At 38.1% G+C, this 27,789-nt stretch overlaps 1 protein-coding gene across 1 annotated transcript in view; it reads right to left on the reverse strand.

The window, feature by feature from the left end:
• LOC124615645 (non-lysosomal glucosylceramidase) overlaps positions 1-27,789 on the reverse strand; it is a 260,067-nt gene that overhangs the window by 110,858 nt on the left and 121,420 nt on the right. The window contains exons 6-8 of the mRNA XM_047143656.1: positions 12,986-13,092; positions 9,711-9,831; positions 4,354-4,489 (exon numbers count right to left, since the gene is read on the reverse strand). Coding sequence (XP_046999612.1) covers positions 4,354-4,489; positions 9,711-9,831; positions 12,986-13,092 — 364 coding nt within the window. The remainder of the gene's footprint in view (positions 1-4,353; positions 4,490-9,710; positions 9,832-12,985; positions 13,093-27,789) is intronic.

Below are 27,789 nucleotides of genomic sequence, written 5' to 3' on the forward strand. Positions count from 1 at the left end.
CACGTAACTAATGAGGAGGTACTGAATAGGATTGGGGAGAAGAGAAGTTTGTGGCACAACTTGACTAGAAGAAGGGATCGGTTGGCAGGACATGTTTTGAGGCATCAAGGGATCACAAATTTAGCATTGGAGGGCAGCGTGGAGGGTAAAAATCGTAGAGGGAGACCAAGAGATCAATACACTAAGCAGATTCAGAAGGATGTAGGTTGCAGTAGGTACTGGGAGATGAAGAAACTTGCACAGGATAGAGTAGCATGGAGAGCTGCATCAAACCAGTCTCAGGACTGAAGACCACAACAACAACAACATGCTGCTACTGCAAACAGCTGAAAGCATTCTATGGATTGGAGCATGGAATGTTACACCCTTTAATCGAGTAGGTAGGTTAGAAAATTTAAAAAGTGAAATGAATAGGCTACAGTTAGAGATAGTGGGAATTAATGAAGTTTGGTGGCAGGAGGAACAGGATTTTTGGTCAGGTGAATACAGGGTTATAAATACAAAATTAGATAGGGGTAATGCTAGAATAGGTTTAATAATAAATAATAAAACAGGAGCATGGCTAATTAACTACAAACAGCATTGTGAAAGCATTATTGTAGTCAAGACAGACACGAAGCCCTCATTTACTGTAGTAGTACAAGTCTGTACGCCACCTAGGTGCACAGACAGTGAAGAAATAAATGAGGTAAAGGAAGTTACTCAGATAGTTAAGAGAGACAAAAACTTAATAGTGATGGAGGACTGGAATCCATTTGTAGGAAAAGGAGTATAAGGAAAAATAGTAGATAAATACTGAATGGGGGAAAGGAATGAAAGAGTAAGTCACCTGTTGTAATTTTGCACAGAGCATAAATTAACGATCACTAATACTTGGTTTACAAATCATGAAACAAAGTTGTACAAGTGGAAGAGACATAGAGATGATGGAAGATTACAGATTGATTGTATAATGGTTAGACAGAGATTAACGAACCAGATTTTAAATTGTAAGACATTTCCAGGGGCATTATGGACTGCAATCACAATTTATTAGTTATGAACTGTAGATTAAAACTGAATAAATAGCAAAAAGGCAGCAAATTAAGGAGATGGGACCTGGAAAGTTGAAAGAACCAGAGGTTGTTGAGAGTCTCAGAAAGAGCATTAGGCAATGGTTGGCTAGAACAAAGGAAAGGAATATGACAGATGACAAATGGGTATCTTTAAGAGATGAAATAATGATTGCAGACAGGGATCAAATAGGTAAAAAGACAAGGTCTTTTAAAAAACCCTTGGATAACACAGGAGGTACTGAATTTAACTGATGAAAGTAGAAAACATAAAAATGCAGGAAATGAAGTAAACAATAGGGAATACAAACATCTTAAAAATGGGATGTGACAAACCGTAAAACGAATAAGCAGGAATGGGTACAGGACAAACATAAGGATTTAGAACCATGTATCACTAAGCGAAAGACAGATACCACCTACAGGAAAATTAAAGAGGTCTTTGGAGAAAAGAGAAGCACCTATACGAGTATCAAGAATCCAGATGGAAAACCAGTCCTAAACAAAGAAGGAAAAGCTGAAAGATGGAACGAGTATATAGAGGGTCTATATAAGGTGTAACACTTATATCGATTAGAAGTAGGTTTATATTATGTAACTGTGAATCTGCAATTATGAAGTGTGTATTCTGTGTTATTTAAACTCCTTAATCTGTGGCAAAAAAATTAGAGTTTTGTAATGTATATACGAAAAAAGCAAAAGGATATGTTAAAATGATAAATTATTAGGGAAGTAAGCATATTTAGGAGGATGTACATTGCAGTAGTTACTCGGAGATGAAGAAGCTAGCGCACGATAGAGTAGTAACAAGAGTTGCACCAAAACAGTCTTTAGACTGAAGACAGCAACAACAACAACAACCGACTCAAAAGAACTCTTTCTACTTCCAAAGTTAATGAGAGAAATCATGTCGGAATTTGTTAAAATACGAATGCAAAAAACTGAAACAAAGTCCCACCTATTGAATGTTCAGAGCATATATAATTTACGAAATAACAGTTTATTCTTACGCCCATCTTTAAGTAGTTGTACATCACCCAAAACTTCTAGTTCATAGTTAGACAGCTTATGAGTAAGACCAATATCAGGTACACTCTAGGTATTGGCTCATACCACAATCACACACATCTGTATGTGAAAATATGTGCACTGACACTGACACTGCTGTTTAATAACTTTTCAGTGATTACAGTGCCTCAAATTCATTATCATTTTACTTTAACTGTGCTGTGATTAACAAGTGGTATGGAACGGTCACTGTCATTGAAACTAGTGAGTCTTGGACTCCGTGAAACTCATTATGGACTGGATTAAATGAACTCTCTAAGTTTAAATCTCTCTAATAAATTGCTATGGGACAGTGCTAAGTGCATACTATGGTTTTTGAAGTAAATGTGAATTATGTTTTGTGCCAAAACAGAACATTTAACTTTGCCACTGCAATTTTAGTTACTGGTCTGGTACTATCCACTAAGATACTTTCATAATTGGCAACTTGATCACTATTACTAATAATTAAATTTACCATTTAGTTGGGCCCAACCCAGACATATTTCTGAAAATACTTAAAAGTCTTTACAGTTTACCAAAACATTAAACTTAATTTGTTCAGTTAAATTTTTCACTAGACATAACAGTAATTGCCTCAGGTTTAGTTCCAGCAAGTGAAAATTTTGGGTCATGTAATTCTTAACCACATTAGATGTGCAGTCTGATGTTTTGAAAATGAGTTCATGTCTAGCAGTGTGGTATGAAAATGTACCCTCTATAACAGAACACATCAGATCACTGCTGTTCTCATCTTTGGCGTTAAGAAAACTTCTTATGTTTGGTGAAACAGTAGCATTAATAGCATTCCTATCTATAGCTGTTTTCACATCGTCCTTAAAATCACCCTCTCTTTTATGTGTGGCACAAAATTCTCCAGTACACTATGTGCAATAAACACGTTCATTCTTACTGTCATTTCACTAATTCAAAAATTTGTATTCCTGTTGCAGGTTAATATTAAACACACACTTTCTTTTGCCCATTGCTAAATGATGACACACAAAATGAATGAAGATGAAATGACCAAAAATGTGTAGACCAGTGCACACAAAAATAATATAAACACTTTGCCCTTTGTGTTTTCAAATGACCTAGTGAAAAGTAGTTGTGGATGCAGTAGCCATGACTTCCCATCAACTTCAGTGCTTGCTCTGCGGTCGCCTGAGTATGGCACGGCTGTAAGAGTTGGTTTGAAAATATTACATCTAAAATATAGGTCTAAAATTTTTTAAAAAATCCTTATCAGTCATAGCATTCTCAAATGCCTGCCTTTTTTTACAATCTTTGACATTACTGTGGACAGTTCTGAAAAATCAGAGATGTCCAGGCTAAAATCTACCAATGCCTACTAATAATAAAACTTAATGACAAATAAATGTGCGTGTTAGTTCAATAGAAATTGTGTTGTTATTTACACCTTTGAGCAAAACACAATTGAGCACTCACTTAGACTTTCAGTTCTGTGGCAATCAAAAGTGGACTACTGAGTAGACACTACAAAAACCAAGTAAGTATCTCTACAGAGTGTGTGCTGATATGAGAACTCCAGGCACATTAAAACTGTGTGTCAGACATAGACTTTAAGCTGGGACCTTTATGTTTTGTAGGCAAGTGCTTCCAGGAGTCTTAGAGTGAAGTTTGGATGATAAAAGAGAACTGACAGAAGTAAAGATGTGAGGTGAGATCATGAGTCATGCACATATTGCACGATGTGTGATTTTCAGTACTTACTTAAGTCTTTTAAAACGTTCTCATGCAATTGACTATAAAGGTACTGTTAAGGAAAACTACAGCTTGTCTAAAACTACAACTTTGAGTTGTATGACACTGAAGTCTACATTATGGAATCTATGCCAGATTTTCAATGATTGTAAAATTTCTCATGCACTGACTGCACCAGCTCAGTTTCTTTAAAATATTTCTCCTGATATGTGTAAGCCAGTCTCCAAGTTATTAAGTATTTGTCATCATTTTGAAATTTATTAACTAAGGAGCTCTACATGTCTTGCTACAAACTCTCTTCTCATAATAGATCATTTAACATGACTTACAGGCTATTATTTTCCATTTGCTACCTCGCAATCTATGTCTATAATCATACTTTTTTTCTTTTTCAGGATACATCACTAAATTAAGAATAAAGTTTGTGAATGACAGTCAGTCTAATTTCGAAATGTTTCAGTGTATTTGTCACCCACTGTGTAAAAGAAAGTGAGAGCAATAAAGTAGAACAACACAATATTAATCTTACCTGTAGTATTCCTTGGCCTTTCCATGGAAATGTATTTTTGGCATATCCCAGACAAGGGCAAATTCCACTTCCCTGGACTCACATTTTGGAACTGTGGTCTTTGCACATACTGCAGAAGCTAATTGTTTTCCTTTCTCTAAAATATTTAATATCAGTTATAAGTAACACATCTTAGAACCCAAGATTCAGAAAGGAAGATAACACTGCAAGTAAAGATGCGAGGTAGAGAGATGTACCTAAGCTGTGGCTAGGACGGACAAAATACATTCATTAATGTGGGTGTGTAGCACTTTACTCCAGTGTCACTGAATTACAAGGGAAAAAAACACAAAAAAATTCAGCAATCACATTTACCTCTCCCTCTACCCCTTTTTCAACTTCTTTAAACCCATGCTACAGCAACAATAACAACAACAACATCGTAACACATAGCTGTCTCCACTTTAACTGATTTTGTGATCCCAGTCCAGCAAGAAGTTTCTATCTTTTAACTGGTAGCTTGTCTACTGTATTGTAACACCTTGTAGTCACCACTTTGGTACAAACTTAAACTTCCTTAATAACTTTCCAGAAGTTTTTCTCTTTCCTTTGCCATACAGTGATAAATTTGAAGAATGGAAATGTATGGAACAGACCTTCAGTGAAGAAACTCTACCCCCCACCCCTTTTTTTTACACACACACACACACACACACACACACACACACACACACACACACACACCACTTGAAGAAAGAGTCACCTAGCAAATTTTACAACACAATGGTTACAGAATTTTTTGGTAGGATTCTAAACTTTATCTAGCCATACATTCATTTACATGTATGTTTCCAGCAATTCATACTCAGATTTCTTTGATTCCCCTGACTAAATACATTTGTGGAGAATTATCTTCTTTTTCAGTAGAAGCTCTGTGTAATGTGTTTCCTGATGCAGTTGGAACACAAGACTTTCACAGTACTCAGCAGTTACTGTTTTATGCTTCAGAGTTAATCAGTAAGGAGAGCACTTTTTATAACTGGAAAAATGGTGGCTAAAACCATTTTTAAGGAAATCAACTTTGCCTTTTTTGTGTACCCCTTCTGGCTTCCACCCACTCACTACTTTGACTGCTGTTTCATTTCTTGCATCAAGACTATGTCTCATTCAATGTAACTGATTGGTGTGCAAAATCAGTTGGTTTCCTCTAAAAACAGTTCAAAAATTGCTCAGAAATTTGTTTTCATATTTGATTTTGGTCAGGAGTCAACAAATGCAGCAAATATCATTCTCTTACTTAATTCTATGTGTAAGACATACTGTAATCTTTCTTTAAATTTGCCTGTAGAACCAGCTACTGCATTCAACTTCAACTTTCAATTATCTAATACCACACAGTGTGTGCTTTTGTGGTTGCAGTTTTGTGAAATCCATCAGGGGGGAAAAACTTCAAGAAATAAAGAGCCATGTTTCGGGCTTAATCGGCCAGAATTTGATGACGGCACTCTGTTGATCCATTCGAATGAAACACACACCCAACAAGAATTCTTTAAAAAGTCATATACACAAAACTGCCTTGGAAGATTATCTTTGTGTTTACCGTGCAAAATGTATTAAGATAACAAAACAAATTTTATTGTTATCAATGCCACATCTGTGTAACACAAAGAAATTTTCTCCTTATCATAGTAAGTTTATATTCCACATATCATATTCATAACTAATATTATGGTGTGGTACATGACTTCAATTAAAACTTCCAGTCTGAGAGGCTGGAGCTGGTATAAAACTTTTTCCTGATGTTCTGTGTCCAACTGTCGGGACATCTTTGAAAGTATGATGCAGTCAGTAATGAAACGTCAGGAAACAGTTTTGTACCTCGGCCATGGACTCTCACTCCAGGAGTTTTAATCTCAATAAACAAACACTAACCATTAAAGCATACACTGTATGATAGGAGTATGTCATCAGTTTCAGATAGTATACAATCATCAAAAGATTTTGTACATACTTCTCATATTGCTGGCAGTGAGGACATTACCTGTAACTATGAAATTCATTTCTGTCTATGCTCACATGAACTGAAACTCCCTGGCAGATTAAAACTATCTGCCAGACTGGGATTTGAACCTCGGATCTTTGCCTTTCACAGGCTTCCTGACTTATGACCCACCCTAATACTTCTACCAGAACCTCATATCCTACCTGCAAACTTCACAGAAGTTATCCTGCATAAGCTGCAGGATTAGCACTCCTACAAGAAAGGATACAACAGAGACATGTCTTAACCACAGCAGGGGGATGTTTATGGAATGAATTTTTCATTTTTTGCAGCCAAGTGTGTGCTGGTATGAAACTTTCTGGCAGATTGAAACTGAGTGCTGGATCAGGACTCAACCATGGGACCTTTGCAGTTCATGGGCAAGTGCTCTAAAGATGTGAGGACAGGTCATGAGTTATGCATGTGAAGCTCTGTCAGTAGAGCACTTGCCAATGGAAGACAAAGGTCACATGTCTGAGCCGTGGACCACTACACAGTTTTAATCTGCACAGAAGTTTCATATAAAAGCACACCCTGTTGCAAAGTGGAAAAAATTCATTCTCACATAAACTGTGTCATGGCTATACCAGTTCTGATCAGCTAAACATTGCCATTTTCTTATGAATACTTGTTAACCAAAGGATGTTTTGGAATATGCTGGGTCTTAACAGTTACACAAGGCTTGTGGAGTGCAGTTTACTTATTAGTCTTGTTTAATTTTTTATAAATGTCTGCCTCAGTTACTTTGCAACTATGCTATATACGTGCAATACATTCTGCAGTTTGTTGATATTTTAGTGAAATTTAGATCCACTATAGCTGAAAGTTACCCATTATGAGGGATTAGTTGTAGATTATGTTCATGGGGTTGGTGCCATGTTGTGATCAGAGTAGTAGTTTTTTTGGTTATTCATTTTTCTTTTCATTTTTTGTGATATCATTGTAGATTATCTAGTTAGTATCAGCTGGATGGGTGTTCAAAGTTATTAATGGGATTGTATAAGTCAAACTGAGGTCTTTCAGACCTGTAGCCCCAGATGTAGAAAAATTCATGTGGGTACAGTTTTATGGATAGGTAGACACACTTTGCATTGAAGAGAAAGCAAGTACTACTGCTCACATGAGGAGGGGACTCTAGCTGCTGGGGTGTTTTTATATGCTGAACACAGATCCGTAGTAAAAATAATAGGTCATCATAGGATGCAAGTTCAATAATAAAAGAAAGTCTTTCAATTACAAAGTTTGCCCCCCAAATAAATGTGTAGAGGAGATGTCATTAACATGTATTACGACGGAGAAATTCACAGCTAATATGATGATGAAGCTTCTGTTATCCCCTCAGTCAGTCAGCTTTCATGCGAGAACTGCCTGGAAACTGCACTTTATGATTTTGAGCTTGTGCAGTCTATGAATGGTATGACCCATTTGCATACAACAATTCCAGTCATAAGTTTTAGTAGATTGCGGTTTCCTGCAGCTTTATACCTGTATTCAGAAACAGGAACAAAAATTAATGAAAGGACTGTTCACTTGCAAAAATTTTGTATCTACATAGCAAAACCTGGAAAAATGGGAGAGAAGAATTTTCAATGTTACATCCAGAATGTCTTTTACCATATGCATAACTCATTGTCTTTGCAATCTCTTGGCCTGGACATAACACCACATATGCCTTCAAGACAATGATGAAAGGACTGTTAGTATAATGTAGATTCCACCCACAACTAATAGTGTGATTCATTCTCTTGATAAAAATATTTTTCAACACCACAATGCATTTTTCAGAAAATTGTCAGACAACAATTTTTGATAGCCCTTTCTCATTTCAGGTTTATCAGTGGAACAGTACTGTCAAATCAGTCATTTCTGCATTATCAGTTTGTGTCATCACATTTTACAAATCGTATCAAATATACCTGCTATGTAGCACAGTATGGAGAACAATGGCCATGACATTTTCTTACTCCAACCTAATTCTATACAAAAAAAAACTAGTAATTTCTGTAAAGTGCCTTAATGCAGTAATTTTTTTATTTATCAGATGTGCCTGGTGTCAGGAAAATGTTTGTTTTAATCACCCGATGGACACTTCATATTTTGTGATAATTACAGTGAATAAACAAGGAACTGCTACACAGTTAGCCAAACATACATTATTCAAAAATTAGCACAAGAATTGTGCTGAAGGAACTGTTATAAAATATGTAATGTCTACAAACTGAAGTCCGATTGACGGAAGTCTCTGTAATGTATCATCATACACCGCATAATTATTTTTTTTTCTTCTTTCTCCTCTGGTAGTCAACTGTGTAACAGTTACATTTGCAACAGTTTAGCTGTCAATATCAACTGCAAGTTATTCATAAAATTTATGATTTGAGACAGTTCTGGTATGGTTCAACTGCTTAAAATTAACATATATGTACTTTGGACTTTGCACTATGTCGTGATATGTTCTCTCATCACGGATGTGTCTCCTAATTTTCCAATGTTTGTGCCATGTAGGAAGGGCTGTACAAACTGATGTTATAATTGGTTCTTTGTGAGGCAAAAATGAGTAACTTTATCATTATTACACATACTTGTGGCATGCCTTAGCATGCAAAAATTTTAACAATGCATTTCTTTTAATGTATTCTTGTGTGAAAATTTTCAGGGTAGGCTTTGACATGTCAGATTGGACCATCCCCTTGTTAGTTCAGTATGTAGCATGTAGATGTAATTTGCGTCAGTTTCTGTGCAGTTAAGCAGGCTACCGTCAGGTTGGTGTTGACTGTAGCCTTTATGCTGACCTTTGTCAAAGTGGCAGAAAATGTAGAAAGGGTGCAAATTCACCATTTTATAGTGACACTAAGATGAATCACTGTAACCCATGGCAGAGATAACTTGAGCTTATTTAAAGACCTTTTTATGGCATTTTATTGAATGTGATAAAATTACACACATAAACCAGCGGGGTGAAGAATTGTCTTTATAAGAACCACTTATATATTTATTTTTTTATGTTGTGTTACTGAGTTACAGAAACCAGAAACTGTAATTTACTGGTCGAAGAGAGATCCCATTTCAACTCCCTTTTTTGGTAACCTTTCCTAACAAGGTTCTGCAAAATCAAAAGGTATTTGAACTTTTCTAACAATCTTAATTTAAGTCAGAAAGTAACCTTAATCCAAAACTGAATAAAATGAAGTCCACTGCATCAATTTCAGCATACTGTGAAAGAAAAAATGGATAGCTTGTGATAAAAGCCACATTAGTTGAAAAAGCACCTAATGAAACAAAAGAGAAAACATAGATGATTCATGCACAAAACCAATTCATTTATATTTGCTCTTACTTGTTTCTTCACTTCTGTCAGAGAGAGAAGTGAGTTCACAATGCTGTTGCAGATCTTCCCACAATTCTTTCCCATTTCCATTAGGGTCAAACTGAACCATATGACTCACATTTACACCTTCCTAAAACAACATAAAATTTGAATGTATTAGACTTAAAGGATAAACATGCAAGAAATATAGCAGCATGGGCAGTTGCTCAGAGTAATACATGGCTACAGGACATTCACATACATTACCTCACAACAGAAATATGAAGATCTCCATATTCAGTGAGACAGTAGAAGTATTTTAATAAAACGAAACACACATGATGCAAAGGTCATATATACTAAATCATATGAAAATCCAGTGTAACTACAATATAAATTATTTAGTATTATTTAATGTAAATGATGTTATGCTGCATACAACAAAATGTGTGTCAGAATGGTTTTCATACTTCAGTCATGGTAACTACTGGTTACTTTCATTGCATGCAGAATCTGAACATGAGCTTCTAAAACGCTTTTTTGATGAGTAGCAATTAAATAAATAAAAAATACAGTTACAAAGTCACAAAAGACTATGGAAATCAAACTGGTATTTTGATATGTTGATTTCTCATGTTTTCTTCTGCCTAGTTTAATGGTGTTTGGCAATGCCAACTTTTTTTTCTGCCACTAACAAGTTGTCTGTCCAAGTGAATGGCCAACACCAAACTGTGGCTAACAGACAGCAGTTGCTGAGCATGCTGCAACAGAGTATTTTAAGCTTCAACAACAGCTCCACAGCCCACGCTATCAACACAACTTTTCTGAATTGTGCAGGTTGGAACTCTCCTTGCAACATTTCCTTTATCCCAGCAATCCCTCTGGCTTCAACCTTTGCTAGGCCTTGTCCTTCACTTGCCTTTATGCATTTTGCTACCTCCACTCATACCTCAAACACACCTTTTATCCTCTTCTCCCAAAACACATCCACAGCCCTCCCCTCCCCTCCCCTCCCCCCCCCCCCCTCCCCCCCAAAAAAAACAGGCTCTCTATGCTATCCCTGCCACATCCCTGCACACTCCCTCAGGCAGCACTACATCGTCATTCCCCTCCTGGTACCACAACTCTCCTGTAAACCCCCCCCCCACCCCCACCCCCACCCCCACCACCACCACCATCCACCTCAGCCCAAGATCACTGTTCAACAAAATTGGGTCTCACAGCGAAAAGATGACAGTGGCAATGCCTGTATGAGTCATGCATGCATGTCTGTATGAGTGAGGTCAGAGTGTGTGTGTGTGTGTGTGTGTGTGTGTGTGTGTGTGTTTTGCTACATCTGATGAAGGACTTTGTCGGATAGCTTAATAATACCCAACACACAACTTTTAAACATGCCTGCTTGCCACCCAATGCCTACTCTATATGATGAGTAGTAATCTGCCATAATTACTTTTGTTGTTATTCCATCCTTATTTTCAGTGTTTGAATTCACTGAGGCAAAGTACTTATTGTACCTCCATTTTATAAGATAAAGCCCCAATAAACGAGGAAAAGTAATCATCATATAGCACACTGATGATTTGTTTTGGGGACTCCAAGTTAGATGGCAATTCTATCTTTGCACATATTGTTCCTCAGGGTTTTCAGGCCTTAGGTGTAATCACTGCCTGGTTGGAGTCCAGGCACCAAGCACAGACAACAGCATTACTTGAAACACTTGAAGAAGATGAGTAGATCAGCTGTAGAAATATTGTATGCAAAAATTCAATAGTGACAGAAGTTGGACTGTTTGATTTGACCACTATTAAACATCTAATCCCTTCATGTTCCCTCAAACACTGAGCTTAAAATTCCTTTTATTTCACAATTGCCATGGGAATGAGGAAGTTTCTAACTGGAAGTATTTAAACAAACAAGTATAGCCACTAGTTTAGCGATGGGCAAATCACACACTAACCAAAGAATGCATTCCATTTTGTGCATCACATATACAATAAATTTTTTAAGTATTCCTTAAGGAAATACGGTAATAGAAAGTCCTTGATGGAATATAAAAGTAACAACTCACTGTATAGCAGAGAATCTCTGGCACTGATGGAAGCACCTCATATTACTAAGTTATCATTATGAGCCACAAGGATATCCATCTTACAATATGACATTAAAAAAAAAAACCAATCCCCAGCCTTGAAGAGTCATAGTATAAGAGGTACAACATAGCAGAGACGACAAAATCTGGCATCCACATTGGATAAGGACTGGTGACAGATACTGTTGGTCATCTCTTCAGAGACAGACCAGCATGTGGAAGACACTGAAAAATGAGGAAAAGGCAGACAGTGTCATCTCCGATCAACTGGTCAAATTGTAGACAGCAGGCAGAGGAGAGTATGTGTATGTAAACCTTGTATTTCACAGTTAAGGTTGTCACTGACTATAATAACCTGCAACAAGCATCACAGAGCAATTTGACACTTTTCACAAATAACAAGTTCTGCCAGGGGTAAAAGAAGCAATAAATGACCTAAAATCTCTAGGACTGACCAGGGTTCAGACATTGAACCTTTGGATTTGTAGTCTTGATACTCACTCACCAGACCATTCTACGTGAGACAGAAATGTTTAAACAGTTTTCCATTGTTCGCAAATGAATTTGTAATACTCTTAGTTACTGGTAACAAAAGCCATAGCAAACATTAAAATGGCAATTTATTTATTTTGTGTGTTGTATGAGTGTTCCATAAATAAGAAGTCCTGTTATGGAACAAAGGTTCATGATAAGCACAACAAGTACTGAATTAGTGCAGATAAGTAAATGGAGCCAGATACCAAAAGGAAAGAGCAGATACCAACTGCACACATCACCAAGTCTAACAAATGTTTTTTTGTATAGCTGCATAACTACGTCATACATATTCCACCACGAAAGAACAGCATCCACAATGTAACATACTTTTTGTGCTGATTCTATAACACCAAAGCACGTCTAACAGCCTTGTAAAAGTGATCTATGTATGAATACGACAACAACAACTATTGCTGCTGCTACCACCACCACCACCACCACCACCACCACCACCACCACCACCACCATATAATTACATGGTCAATAAAAAGTTATTCCAGAGCAAATGTCATGAAAATTTTGATCTCCATTACAAATGCTGTTATAATGCATTACATGGAAAAATAAAATACATTTTTCTTTTTTTTGATCTGAAAGTGTTCTTGAAGCAAGAAACCAAAACTAGCCTGGAATTATTCAAATGTGACAATCAAACACGAAAGACAAGTTAAAACCTCACCTCTGCCTTTGCTGAAATGGCATAAGTGCATGGCATGCCACCAACAGTGTGGTGTATTAAAACACCCTTAGCACTGTCAGTCTGAAATGCTTCACTCCAGCAACCTCCTGAAAGACAGAATTTTACTATAACAGCATTAGAGGACACAAAGCCAAAGAAAATTAGCATAGCAATATATAAATTGTAATATGTGTTATTTCCCAGAAATAATATGTGAGAAGAGGGGTATCTACATACCAGCTGTAGAAATAGGAAGACCAGAAATGAGTTAACAGATGAAGTGACTTAAAAATAATGTTAAATAACATAACTTCAGGGTTGCCACAAGTTTCCCCAAGTGAAATTCACTGATATTTCCCTGATTTCCATACAAGTTTTAGCATTTTTTCCTGACAAATTTGGAGATCTCAAGGGTAAGATAAGAATTAAGGTGAAAATCTGTTTTTGCCGCCACGGTACATAAACAGTAATGCAAATGAGGCAATATCTAAAAGAAACTTGCATGCAGATGGTGTTCCCTGATGTGAGCAAAATCTTAGGTACTAACATCAACATCTTTTGTAATGAACTGTTTTTAGATGGAGAAAGTAAGCCAAATGGTATATGCGTTTCATTAAGACCACTGATGTTATTTTATTACAATAAAATGAAACACATTTTGTGATCCCATACCCTTTTCCTTGGACAAGACAGATTTAAAATACCTTCACTGATTTCAGGAATAACCTCAGAAAAAAGTAAGCTTCCTGAAAGAAGTGTACAAGGTGGGGAAGAATTTTGTAAACCAGCACTATAGATGACTGCCAATAAAATGTTGGTTTTACTATGTTCGTTATTGTCAGCTATTACCCACTGCAATACAGCTATTATTTTACTGGTTTTTTGTGATTTTTCTTTCAATAAATATACGAGTACACAACATACAAACTGCCAGGGACTGACAATTTTCTCCTTCTTGTTGTCCATACTTTCTAACACACAAACTACTTTTCAAGTGCCAAAATGTACTAGAAGTGCATGGCATACCATTAACAGTGTGGTCCATGGATAAACCATGAAAATTCACTGCATTACGCCACATGAAACAGACCCGGCCTGCAGGCAGATCGGTGAAACTAGATCAAAGAAGCAGGGCCTACACATTAGTGGGAACCGAATGGCTTCAAATTGGCAGGCCCAATCCATTACAGATACCCGTAGAAGTGGCCTGCGGTTTTAACCCATCACAGAAATCCACACGTGTGGCTGCTATTCATGAACTACAGGCAACATGTTGATGAAATGAGACCACTGTGATCTATCCATGCAACAGATAAATTGTTCAAATACTCTGAGAATCAGTAATAATGAGGAAAGGTAGCAACTCACCATAAAGATGATGGCTGAGCTGCAGACAGGCATGTTGAAAAGACAATCACATTCTCACAACTAAATTTTCAGCCATAGCTTTTGTCATAAAATGAGATCCCACACACATTCACACTATCACTCACACACAACTCATGCACACATGATGGCCGTCTCTGCCCGCCGCATCTACAGTCCCTCAGAATCAGATTCAAGCAAACCACTCCTCGTGCCTCCCTGCCTCTCACTGGCAGCTGCTAGGCTAGTGGCAAGAAGTAGTGGCAGCACTGACTGCAAGCTGAGCAGAGTGGTAGGAAGGAGTGAAGCCGTAGTAATGCGGGGGTAGGGAAGTCGTGCATGTACTCAGCTGCACCCAGACAGCAGCGATGCATTACACTTCAGTAAACAAACCATTTCATCTACTGAGACCAAAATGAGATTTTTCCAGTTTTTTTTCCCCAAATTTCCCTGATATTTCCCTGACATGTTTGAAATTCCCTGATTTCCAGAACCTGTGGTAACCCTGAATTACTCTGGTTGTCTTTTTATTTCTGGTGTGAATTCTTTTTTAACTATTTGACTGCTACATTTGAGACTTGGTGGCTGTCCCTCAGGTGCTGAATACTTCCTTTTCTACTCCCCACCCCCTCTATGGGTTTTGGACAGACACTGGAACAGTTAGGACTCTATATTTACATTCATGTCAGACGTATTTCCAGATGTATACACACGTTTACAACTGACATATCTATACATTTTCTTTAGACTGGACAAAACAATTATTTATTGCTGAATTTTTTTGCAATACATCCTGAAGCATCGAAAAGCACACCGTTAAACTGCACTCTTCACAACACAACTTGTTTGTTGCCAAAGACCATTTTTTGCATGGATTGGCACATCTTATAGGACACACTTTACATTTGCCACCACCTGCTTTTTTTTTCAATTCAGTGTGAAAGGTTTCGAAAATTCCTCCAACTACAATGAGGTGAATTTTTTTTATACTACATTTTTGTTGTTTACTTTCTTAAAAAAACAAATGCTCTGACTATTATCATATCCTAATTATTTTTCTTTAATTTGCTGTACCACTTAGAAGAGTTTTACATACTTTCCACCATTTTGATAAGCAAGTAGCTTTCCTCAACTAAGCCCACCAATTTGTTATATCAAATTACCACACATTGTTTCAATTTTAAGAAGCCAGTTTTCTGATCTCTTTTCAAGCATTTCAGTTTTGTGCAAAGACGACAGCATGCAAATTCTCTTTGTAAATGGCTCTGAGCACTATGCGACTTAACTTCTGAGGTCATCAGTCGCCTAGAACTTAGAACTAATTAAACCTAACTAACCTAAGGACATCACACACATCCATGCCTGAGGCAGGATTCGAACCTGCGACCGTAGCAGTCGCTCAATTCCAGACCGTAGCGCCTAGAACCGTACGGCCACTCCGGCCGGCAAATTCTCTTTGTATCCTGCCATTTTGTAGCAATCACTTTTGCTGATTTTGAAGATATGAATGCTACGTCTCCTGTCTTCCATTTCTCCTCCGTTAGCTTCCTATCTCTGAATGTTCAACTGACTGTGCCACATCATACTGCCAATAAAACAGATCATGGTCCGTACACCAATTATCCATGAAAAATGTATGCCATTTTTTGTAAATAAGGCTCGAATAATGGGGCAACTGTATTTCCAGACATCCTGTACAACGATTATCAATGTCTGTTTCTGCTGTAACATAAACAACAGAATCTAGTAGAGGATACATCTCACAACTGCAGATTACAAACATTTTAATGCCAAATCTAATTCCTCTTTGCTGGGATGTACTTCATTACTTTTCAGATGACCTTTGATGACACCACAGTTAATCTCTGCTGATTTTCTAGCAGAAAGTTTTGATGAAAAAAATTTGGAAAAGGTATAATTTTCGAGAAGCAATCCCAATTTTGAGGCAAGGTGTTGTCATGAAAGTATAGCAGACTAGACAATGGAAGATACCAATCTCTGAAGTTTACTTTGGGAAAAGACATTGTTTACAACAAGGATCTGCTGACAAGTATTCACGCATCTTTAACCTTTTTACTCTTGTCTTTAAAAAAAACGCAGACGCAATAAAAACAAACATTTTAGTGGCATCTGTGTCACTTGCCTTGCTTATTGCAAAGTCTGTCTTCTCTTCAGTATTAGCTAAGCAACACTTATAACAATAATTTATTTCCTGGAAAGTCTTTCAAAAGATTTTTGTATTTAGAAAAGTCTAACAGTTTTCACTTGCATTTACTTGAACTTTCATACTGGCGTAAATCAAATAGATACCTCTCTGCATGTGTATTCACACATTTCTACTTTACTTGTGTTTTCTTTAGGCTTATAAAGACAATGAGATCTGTATGACATATACAGCAACTTTGTCTTTTTGATGTTGGCACTGTGGTAATAAGTACAGATTGTGAAAATCAGCTTGTGAGACTAGAAAATCATTCACAAAAGTATATTCTTCTTCCAAATTTGTATCAGTTGATGAACATAGAAACTCTTCACAATTTTTCACCATCAACATCTGCCCTTACTTATTCAGAGCTCAGGATTTTCTTATGTGCCATGATAAGCTACAATCTAATGAAGTTTGTACTCCAACACAGCTAAGCACTTAACATTCATGAGCCTCCAAACATATGTGTCAGCTGACAGCAATGAGGACATGTTGGTGCTGAATTTTTGTGGTAGTCAACCACACTCAGGGCACAGCACACTTCAATTGTTGTTGCAGTCCATCACAGCAGACTGCTCTCCTCACTTTCAGTTTAACACTGTTATTAACATGAAGTAACACTTGGCTGTATCACAAATAATCCGCCCATCTACCTAAATCTGATTCTTCTTCCCAACACATTTAAAAGCTGACAATCTATATTAAGATTTATCAAATCTATGTCACATTTATCTGAAGGACAGGGTGAGCACCAATCTGTGGCTGTTTGCTGATAATACTGTAATGTATGGGAAGGTGTAGTCGTTGAGTGTCTGTAAGAATACACAATACAACTTTGACCAAATTTCTAGTTGATGTGATGAATGACAGCTTACTCTAAATGCGTACATTTACCGTATTTTATGGACTATACGAATCGCCTCCTCCACGAACCATGGTTCTTGCCGTTGGTGGGAAAGCCCGCATGCCTCAGCGATACAGATAGCCGTACCATAGGTGCAACAACAACGGAGGGGTATCTGTTGAGAGGCCAGACAAACATGTGGTTTCTGAAAAGGGGCGGCAGCCTTTTCAGTAGTTGCAGGGGCAACAGTCTGGATGACTGACTGATCTGGCCTTGTAACACTAACCAAAATGGCCTTGCTGTGCTGGTACCGCAAACAGCTTAGCAAGGGGAAACTACAGCTATAATTTTTCCCGAGGGCATGCAGCTTTACCGTATAGTTAAATGATGATGGCATCCTCTTGGGTAAAATATTCTGGAGGTAAAATAGTCCCCCATTCAGATCTCCAGGCGGGGACTACTCAGGAGGATGACGTTATCAGGAGGAAGAAATCTGGCGTTCTACGGATCAGAGCATGGAATGTCAGATCCCTTAATCGGACAGGTGGGTTAGAAAATTTAAAAAGGGAAATGGAAAGGTTAAAGTTAGATATGGTGGGAATCAGTGAAGTTCAGTGGCAGGAGGAACAAGACCTCTGGTCAGGTGAATACAGGGTTATAATTACAAAATCAAATAGGGGTAATGCAGAAGTAGGTTCAATAATGAATTTAAAAAAGAGTGCAGGTAAGCTACTACAAAGAACATAATGAACGCATTATTGTGGCCAAGATAGACACGAAGCCCACGCCTACCACAGTAGTACAAGTTTATATGCCAACTATATCTGCAGATGAAGAAGAGATTGATGAAATGTATGATGAGATAAAAGAAATTATTCAGATAGTGAAAGGAGACGAATATTTAAATGTCATGGATGACTGGAATGCGATAGTATGAAAAGGAAGAGAAGGATACTTAGTAGGTGAATATGGAATGGGGGTAAGAAATGAAAGAGGAAGCTGCATGGTAGAATTTTGCACAGGGCATAACTTAATCATAGCTAACACTTGGTTCAAGAATCATGAAACAAGGTTGTATACACGGAAGAGGCCTGGAGATACTGACAGGTTTCAGATAGATTATATAATGGTAAGACACATTTAGAACCAGATTTTAAATTGTAAGACATTTCCAGAGGCTGATGTAGACTTTGACCACAATCTATTGGTTATGAACTGTAGAGTAAAACTGAAGAAACTGCAAAAAGGTGGGAATTTAAGGAGATGGGACCTGGATAAACTGACAGAACCAGAGGTTGTAGAGAGCTTCAGGGAGAACATAAAGGAACAATTGACAGGAGTGAGGGAAAGAAATATAATAGAAGAAGAATGGATAGCTTTGAGGGATGAAATAGTGAAGGCAGCAGAGAATCAAGTAGGTAAAAAGACGAGGGCAAGTAGAAATCCTTGGGTAACAGAAGAAATATTGAATTTAATTGATGAAAGGAGAAAACACAAAAATGCAGAAAATGAAGCAGGCAAAAAGGAATACATCATCTCACAATTGAGATTGACAGGAAGTGCAAAACGGCTAAGCAGGGATGACTAGAGGACAAATGTAAGGATGTAGAGGCATATCTCACTGGGGGTAAGATAGAGACTTTTGGAGAAAAGAGAACCACTTGTATAAATATGAAGAGCTCAGATGGAAACCCATTTCTAAGCAAAGAAGAGCAAGAAGAAAGGTGAAAGGAGTACATAGAGGGTCTGTACAAGGGTGATGTACTTGAGGACAATATTATGGAAATGGAAGAGGATGAAGATGAAGATGAAATGGGAGATATGATACTGTGCGAAGAGTTTGAAGAGCACTGAAAGATCCGAGTCGAAACAAGGCCCCAGGAGTAGACAACATTCCATTAGAACTACTGACGGCCTTGGGAGAGCCAACCCTGACAAAACTCTAACATCTGGTGAGCAAGATGTATGAGACAGGCAAAATACCCTCAGACTTCAAGAAGAATACAATAATTCCAATCCCAAAGAAGGCAGGTGTTGACAGATGTGAAAATTACCAAACTATCAGTTTAATAAGTCACGGTTGCAAAATACTAACGCGAATTTTTTATACACGAATGGAAAAACTGGTAGAAGTCGACCTCGGGGAAGATCAGTTCGGATTCCGTAGAAATGTTGGAACACGTGAGGCAATACTGACCCTACAACTTATCTTAGAAGATAGATTAAGGAACGGCAAACCTACTTTTCTAGCATTTGTAGACTTAGAGAAAGCTTTTGACAATGTTGACTGGAATACTCTCTTTCACATTCTGAAAGTGGCTGGGGTAAGTCAGGTGATGCTAAGGAAATTAGATTAGGAAATGAGATGCTTAAAGTAGCAAATGAGTTTTGCTATTTGGGGAGCAAAATAACTGATGATGGTCAAAATAGAGAGGATATAAAATGTAGACTGGCAATGGCAAGGAAAGCGTTTCTGAAGAATAGAAATTTGTTAACATTGAGTATAGATTTAAGTGTCAGGAAGTTGTTTCTGAAAGTATTTGTATGGAGTGTAGCCATGTATCGAAGTGAAACATGGATGATAAATAGTTTGGACAAGAAGAGAATGGTTTTCGATATGTGGTGCTACAGAAGAATGCTGAAGATTAGATGGGTAGATCACATAACTAACGAGGAGGTACTGAATAGGATTGGGGAGAAGAGAAGTTTGTGGCAAGGGATCGGTTGGTAGGACATGTTCCGAGACATCGAGGGATCACCAATTTAGTACTGGAGGACAGCGCGGAGTGTAAAAATCATAGAGGGAGACCAGAGATGAATACACTAAGCAGATTCAGAAGGATGTAGGTTGCAGTAGGTACTGGGAAATGAAGCAGCTTGTGCAGGATAGAGTAGCATGGGGAGCTGGATCAAACCAGTCCTTGGACTGAAGACCACAACAACAAGATGCACCTTAGTTTTTAAGCAATTTTTTTATAAAATTGAACTGACCTACAAAATCCCTAAAAATTGTCTTCTAGCCTTTCTTCTTCTTCTTCTTCCTCCGCCTCTTCATCGTCATCATTGTTCTCTTCATATATAAGATGGTCTTCACTGCCACTGAGAGCATTACTTATGCTGCACCTCTTGAAAGTGTCTTCACTCACTCTGGACCATGACTGCTTCATCAGGGTGTATACACAGACAAGGAAAAAAAAAATCCCCTGTTTTTTTTCCGAATTTACTGGTTAAAAAATACACTTTCACCGTGGTGAAAATACACCTTTCCTGAGCCAACCAAACACAGAACATTACTTTCCGTAGCATTGAAATTGAGATCGAAATGCCGTTTTGTAAGCCAATCATAGCTCATGTCACATGATCTCGCCAACCAATGATAGCAGATCACATTTACATGGGGCTACCAAAACCAGATTTCATAAACAATCTTCCAATACCACTCCTGGTTACCGGTTTTCCAGTTCCGCAATCTATTTTCACTGTCATGTAAATGCAGCTGATACTGAAACATGCTAAGGCTGTCTGCTTTCGTCTGTTTAAAAAAAAAAAAAAAAAAAAAAAAAAAAAAAACAGCTAATATTGAGGGAGTGACTTTTTGCACAGTGAAAGATACGTAGAAATATGAGACTGAAGCTGTTTACACCTCGTCTTACTGAAGAGAAATAGAAACTGTGCTGACTAAACCATAAACTGTATCTTCTGTTTTCCAGGCGCCATAGGTAACTGGGCTAGCAAATCCATTTCATACCTTAATGTGTAAACATGACAGCGAAAAATGGTTTCCGAAATTCGCTTTTCATCTTTCAGAAGATGTGTCACATGTACACGTAGTGATTCAGAGCATAGGACATGTTATGTAGTCAGCCTATGGCAACATCACTGTTAAGTAGTGCAAACATTCAAATAGAAAATGTTAATGGTATAAATTAATGTACATAGTGTAGCTACAAGAAAAGCTAAGCTTTCACATGCAATATTTGTCTTTTTTGCACATGTTACACTTTGATACATCACACAAATGTGCCAGTAAAATTTTAAGTAATGACATATATGTCTGGTCTTTTGGGCTCAAAATTCTTGTAAGTGGCTGGCGCTCAAAGTGTTAAGCTTTAAATGAAACTCAAACACTGTGTGATTTAAGAAATTCAAAGCACATGCACACAAGTAATATACCTCATATTGTGTAAAATGAAATGTACTTTGAAAGTAACGCTTTTCAAGCGACCAATCGCAATATTTTCCAGTGACCTCTTAGAATTCGTTTCATCAGTTGCCAGAGAGTACCATAAAACGGCGTTACTGTACCTGCGCAGCTACGATGACGTAGGTATGTTCGTATGTATAAGGCATTAAGAGATTTTACATTATGTCATAAATGAAACAGGACATCAGAGATACTCCAAGAGTATTTGAATTTTGTAAACCATACTAAAATACATAATTTGTATGTCCAAATTCACAAAGAGGTACGCCCCAAGCTGATATTAAACTTTTCAGTGTGGTTTTTAGACTGCAAATTTTCTTGAAGTACCAGTATTGTATTATCTCATGTTTAGTTCTTTATTATGGCATAATGTCATATGTCGCAAAAGATAACAATGTGCACTTGAAATTCCACAAACAGTTGACACTAGCCAATCGGGTTTCAAATAAACTGACTTCCACTGCAGAAAAGATTAATTAAAGTCATTTTTTTTAGCAAACTGATAAAAATAACTTCACTGTTCTAAAAGGCAATTAATACCAGACGGACAAAAACCTGGGAATAAAATAAAATCAGAAAACTGAAACTAAAAATATATTTTAGCCTTCCATAATTATGTGACTATTTTAATTCACTTCATAGCTCCTGACCACAGAAATCCATTTTGTTCTTGAGAGCTGTAAACCAAGAGGAAACAGCGAAATCACCAAGCGTAAAAACAGTTCACACGGAGACCACCCTTCATCCCACTATAACTCAGACTGCTTTGTGCAAGTGTGAATCTGGCAGCCTGAGTGCACCAGAAAAATGTTTTCAGGTAGCATCTGACTGCTTGTTGCTACTACTGATACAGCCCATGTCTAGTTACCTAGGATACAGCTAACAGCCGCACTTCAAGTAGCCAGAAGGGGGAGAAGGTACCACTCATACGCAATTCCACTGTGCATGTGCGTAAGCCCGCTGACAGCAGCTCAAATGAACCTAAAGCCTAGTTTACATGACGATAATAGATTGCAGGCAACTGCGCTACCGGCCACTGCGCATGGGCACTGTGCGTTTGCTTAACTCGCTGGTGAAACTAAAAGCTTTCGGACTGCACATTTTGGAGGTTACGTGTTTTCATAGTGTGGACAAACTGAACTATGAACTGGAGAACGAAGACTAATGTTCCCTTTTTGGATATCTATGCTTTGCATAGGCGTTTGTGGGATTTCAATGATGCTGACTACAAAAATAAGCAACATATTGGTGCTCGTGAGACCAAAATGTATGATCAGAACATAAATGCTTTCATAATATCTGAGCTGCAGGGCAAAATCGATTGAATTAGGAGCACATATGCAACTGAATTAAGAAAAATACAAGCAAGTACAATTCTAGCTGTTAAAATGCTCTCGTCTATAAGACTAAAATCCCATTGAGTTGGCAGACTCTTTTTTTAAATAATATTGTTGACAGGAGGGAAGGGTACACAAATCAAGAAGCTGCATTCTTTATTCAATATTAATCTATTTAAAACTTCGCAGCAATGCTCCCCAATTACATATGTTTGAATTTTGAAATACTGCCACCATATAGATCTATCTTCAAGACAGTAGTTTGCAAACCATTCTCTTCTTAATGGAGCCTGCTTCGAATTATTATTGCTGTTAATGTTAATAATTATTGCTGTTAATTAAAAAGTGTCATCACCAAGTAAAACTGCACCTTCTAGCATGCCAAGTGATTTCGATTGTAATGCATGCAATGTGATATTAACTTCAATTCTGGCGACAGTGCTTCATGCATTACAGTATCTTTTGCTTGTCGCATAATTAAGTCTATTAAGAAGAAATGTGAATAGTTCTGGTGACATTCTAAGATAATTAAAAGAACTTCTTGGATCTTCCATTATATATTTCAGCAAGGTTGCTAAGCAACTGAGCTGATGTCTTTTCCTCATCCAGTCATGAATTGAAACACGTTTCTTATTTTTTTCCCCCCCCCCATGAACCACGGACCTTGCCGTTGGTGGGGAGGCTTGCGTGCCTCAACGATACAGATAGCCATACCGTAGGTGCAACCACAACGAAGGGGTATCTGTTGAGAGGCCAGACAAACGTGTGGTTCCTGAAGAGGGGCAGCAGCCTTTTCAGTAGTTGCAGGGGCAACAGTCTAGATGATTGACTGATCTAGCCTTGTAACACTAACCAAAATGGCCTTGCTGTTCTGGTACTGCGAACGGCTGAAAGCAAGGAGAAGCTACAGCCGTAATTTTTCCCGAGGGCATGCAGCTTTACTGTATGATTAAATGATGATGGCGTCCTCTTCGGTAAAATATTCCGGAGGTAAAATAGTCCCCCATTCGGATCTCCGGGCGGGGACTACTCAACAGGACGTCGTTTGCAGGAGAAAGATAACTGGCGTTCTACGGATCGGAGCATGCAATGTCAGATCCCTTAATAAGGAAGGTAGGTTAGAAAATTTAAAAAGGGAAATGGATAGGTTAAAGTTAGATATAGTGGGAATTAGTGAAGTTCGGTGGCAGGACGAACAAGACTTCTGGACAGGTGAATACAGGGTTATAAATACAAAATAAAATAGGGGTAATGCAGGAGTAGGTTTAATAATGAATAAAAAAATAGGAGTGTGGGTAAGCTACTACAAACAGCATAGTGAGCGCATTATTGTGGCCAAGGTAGATACAAAGCCCACACCTAATACAGTAGTACAAGTTTATATGCCAACTAGTTCTGCAGATGATGAAGAAATTGAGGAAATGTAGTATGAGATAAAAGAAATTATTCAGGTAGTGAAGGCAGACAAGAATTTAATAGTCATGGGTGACTGGAATTCGAGAGTAGGAAAAGGAAGAGAAGGAAACGTAGTAGGTGAATATGGATTGGGGCTAAGACATGAAAGAGGAAGCCACCTGGTAGAATTTTGCGCAGAGCATAACTTCATCATAGCTAATACTTGGTTTAAGAATCATGAAACAAGGTTGTATACATGGAAGAACCCTGGAGATACTAAAAGGTATCAGATAGATTATACAATGGTAAGACAGAGATTTAGGAACCAGGTATTAAATTGTAAGACATTTCCAGGGGCAGATGTAGACTCTGACCACAATCTATTAGTTATGAACTGTAGACTAAAACTGAAGAAACTGCAAAAAGGTGGGAATTTAAGGAGATGGGACCTGGATAAACTGAAAGAACCAGAGATTGTACAGAGTATCAGGGAGAGCATACGGGAACAATTGACAGGAATGGGGGAAAGAAATACAGTAGAAGAAGAATGGGTAGCTTTGAGGGATGAAATAGTGAAGGCAGCAGAGGATCAAATAGGTAAAAAGACGAGGGCTAGTAGAAACCCTTGGGTAACAGAAGAAATACTGAATTTAATTGATGAAAGGAGAAAATATAAAAATGCAGTAAATGAAGCAGGCAAAAAGGAATACAAACGTCTCAAAAATGAGATCGACAGGAAGTGCAAAATGGCTAAGCAGGGATGGCTAGAGGACAAATGTAAGGATGTAGACGCTTATCTCACTAGGGGTAAGATAGATAGTGCCTACAGGAAAATTAAAGAGACCTTTGGAGAAAGGAGAACCACTTGCATGAATATCAAGAGCTCAGATGGAAACCCAGTTCTAAGCAAATAAGGGAAAGCAGAAAGGTGGAAGGAGTATATAGAGGGCCTGTACAAGGGCGATGTACTTGAGGACAATATTATGGAAATGGAAGAGGATGTAGATGAAGATGAAATGGGAGATATGATATTGCGTGAAGAGTTTGACAGAGCACTGAAAGACCTGAGTCGAAACAAGGCTCCCGGAGTAGACAACATTCCATTAGAACTACTGACAACCTTGAGAGAGCCAGTCCCGACAAAACTCTACCATCTGGTGAGCAAGATGTATGAGACAGGCGAAATACCCTCAGACTTCAAGAAGAATATAATAATCCCAATCCCAAAGAAAGAAGGTGTTGACAGATGAGAAAATTACCGAACTATCAGTTTAATAAGTCACAGCTGCAAAATACTAACACGAATTCTTTACAGACGAATGGAAAAACTGATAGAAGCCGACCTCGCGGAAGATCCGTTTGGATTCCGTAGAAATGTTGGAACACATGAGGCAATACTGACCCTACGACTTATCTTAGAAGAAAGATTAAGGAAAGGCAAACCTACATTTCTAGCATGTGTAGACTTAGAGAAAGCTTTTGACAATGTTGATTGGAATACTCTCTTTCAAATTCTGAAGGTGGCAGGGGTAAAATACAGAGATCGAAAGGCTATTTACAATTTGTACAGAAAGCAGATGGCAGTTGTAAGAGTTGAGGGGTATGAAAGGGAAGCAGTGGTTGGGAAGGGAGTGAGACAGGGTTGTAGTCTATTCCCGATGTTATTCAATCTGTATACTGAGCAAGCAATAAAGGAAACAAAAGAAAAGTTTGGAGTAGGTATTAAAATACATGGAGAAGAAATTAAAACTTTGAGGTTCGCCGATGACATTGTAATTCTGTCGGAGACAACAAAGGACTTGGAAGAGCAGTTGAATGGAATGGACAGTGTCTTGAAAGGAGGGTATAAGATGAACATCAACAAAAGCAAAATGAGGATAATGGAATGTAGTCAAATTAAGTCGGGTGATGCTGAGGGAATTAGATTAGGAAATGAGACACTTAAAGTAGTAAAGGGGTTTTGCTATTTGGGGAGCAAAATAACTGATGATGGTCAAAGTAGAGAGGATATAAAATGTAGACTTACAATGGCAAGGGAAGCGTTTCTGAAGAAGAGAAATTTGTTAACATCGAGTATAGATTTAAGTGTCAGGAAGTCGTTTCTGAAAGTATTTGTATGGAGTGTAGCCATGTATGGAAGTGAAACGTGGACGATAAATAGCTTAGACAAGAAGAGAATAGAAGCTTTCGAAATGTGGTGCTACAGAAGAATGCTGAAGATTAGATGGGTTGATCACATAACTAATGAGGAGGTATTGAATAGAATTGGGGAGAAGAGGAGCTTGTGGCACAACTTGACTAGAAGAAGGGATCGGTTGGTAGGACATGTTCTGAGACATCGAGGGATCACCAATTTAGTATTGGAGGGCAGCGTGGAGGGTAAAAATAGTAGAGGGAGACCAAGAGATCAATACACTAAGCAGATTCAGAAGGATGTAGGTTGCAGTAGGTACTGGGAGATGATGAAGCTTGCACAGGATAGAGTAGCATGGAGAGCTGCATCAAACCAGTCTCAGGACTGAAGACCACAACAACAATATGCAGCAATTCCATGCAACAAGCTTTAACCCCATCACAACTCGTACAATGTGCAGCTGTCAAATCTTTCATTTCAGACACGACTCAGGAACCCACAAAACGACGAAGCTGAAGTGTATATTGGTGTCGCCGTGTCGACAGTCATGCATTAAACCTTTTGCACACAACTCACTCCATGCAAAAAGTGGCACTACCCTATGTCGTCATGTAAACTAGGCTTAATGTTAACCGTTGTGATGTCAAGCCCATCGGAAGCAGTTTGTTGTTATGAAGTATTGCATAGTCTTCGTCTTACAGCCTTCAACACATTTTGCTGTAAGCATTCCCGTGTGTGTGCACGCTGTGTTTTGGTGTCGTAAATGGTGTTTTTCCTTTGCAACTTAAGTTTTATTTATTTTTTTCCTCATTTATGTTTTTACATTTGTGGGCTGTGTTTACATGAAATCGGTGGGCCCTCTTCTCCAACTGAACCAATAATTGACTGGAAATTGTTATGTTTGGCTACTTTGAGACCATTTGCAACCATTCATGGACTTCATGGTTCCAAAAAAAGAGGGAATTTTTATGGGTGACATTGTGCCATGCCGTGACTGATTTGATTAACATTCTGGACAATTATTTGGTCACCCTCGTCACACGACACGAATCCCATCAAATATTTACAGGACATAAACAAGAGGTCATTTGTACACAACATGCTGCAACGGAAACACTTTCACAATTATGAATGGCTGCAGAGGAAGCAGGCTCAATACTTCTGCAGAGAACTTCCACAGGTGATCTACGATGGACAAAAAAAGAGGTCCGACGCAATATTAGCAGGTATCCCTTGACTTTTCTCACCTCAGTGTATAGCATTACAGGACGACAGCATCAAAGAAAGGCACGAGAAGGCAGAGGGAGTAGGAGAGGCAT

This window comes from Schistocerca americana, chromosome 5 (assembly GCF_021461395.2).
Source record: "Schistocerca americana isolate TAMUIC-IGC-003095 chromosome 5, iqSchAmer2.1, whole genome shotgun sequence".
Taxonomy (NCBI): domain Eukaryota; kingdom Metazoa; phylum Arthropoda; class Insecta; order Orthoptera; family Acrididae; genus Schistocerca; species Schistocerca americana.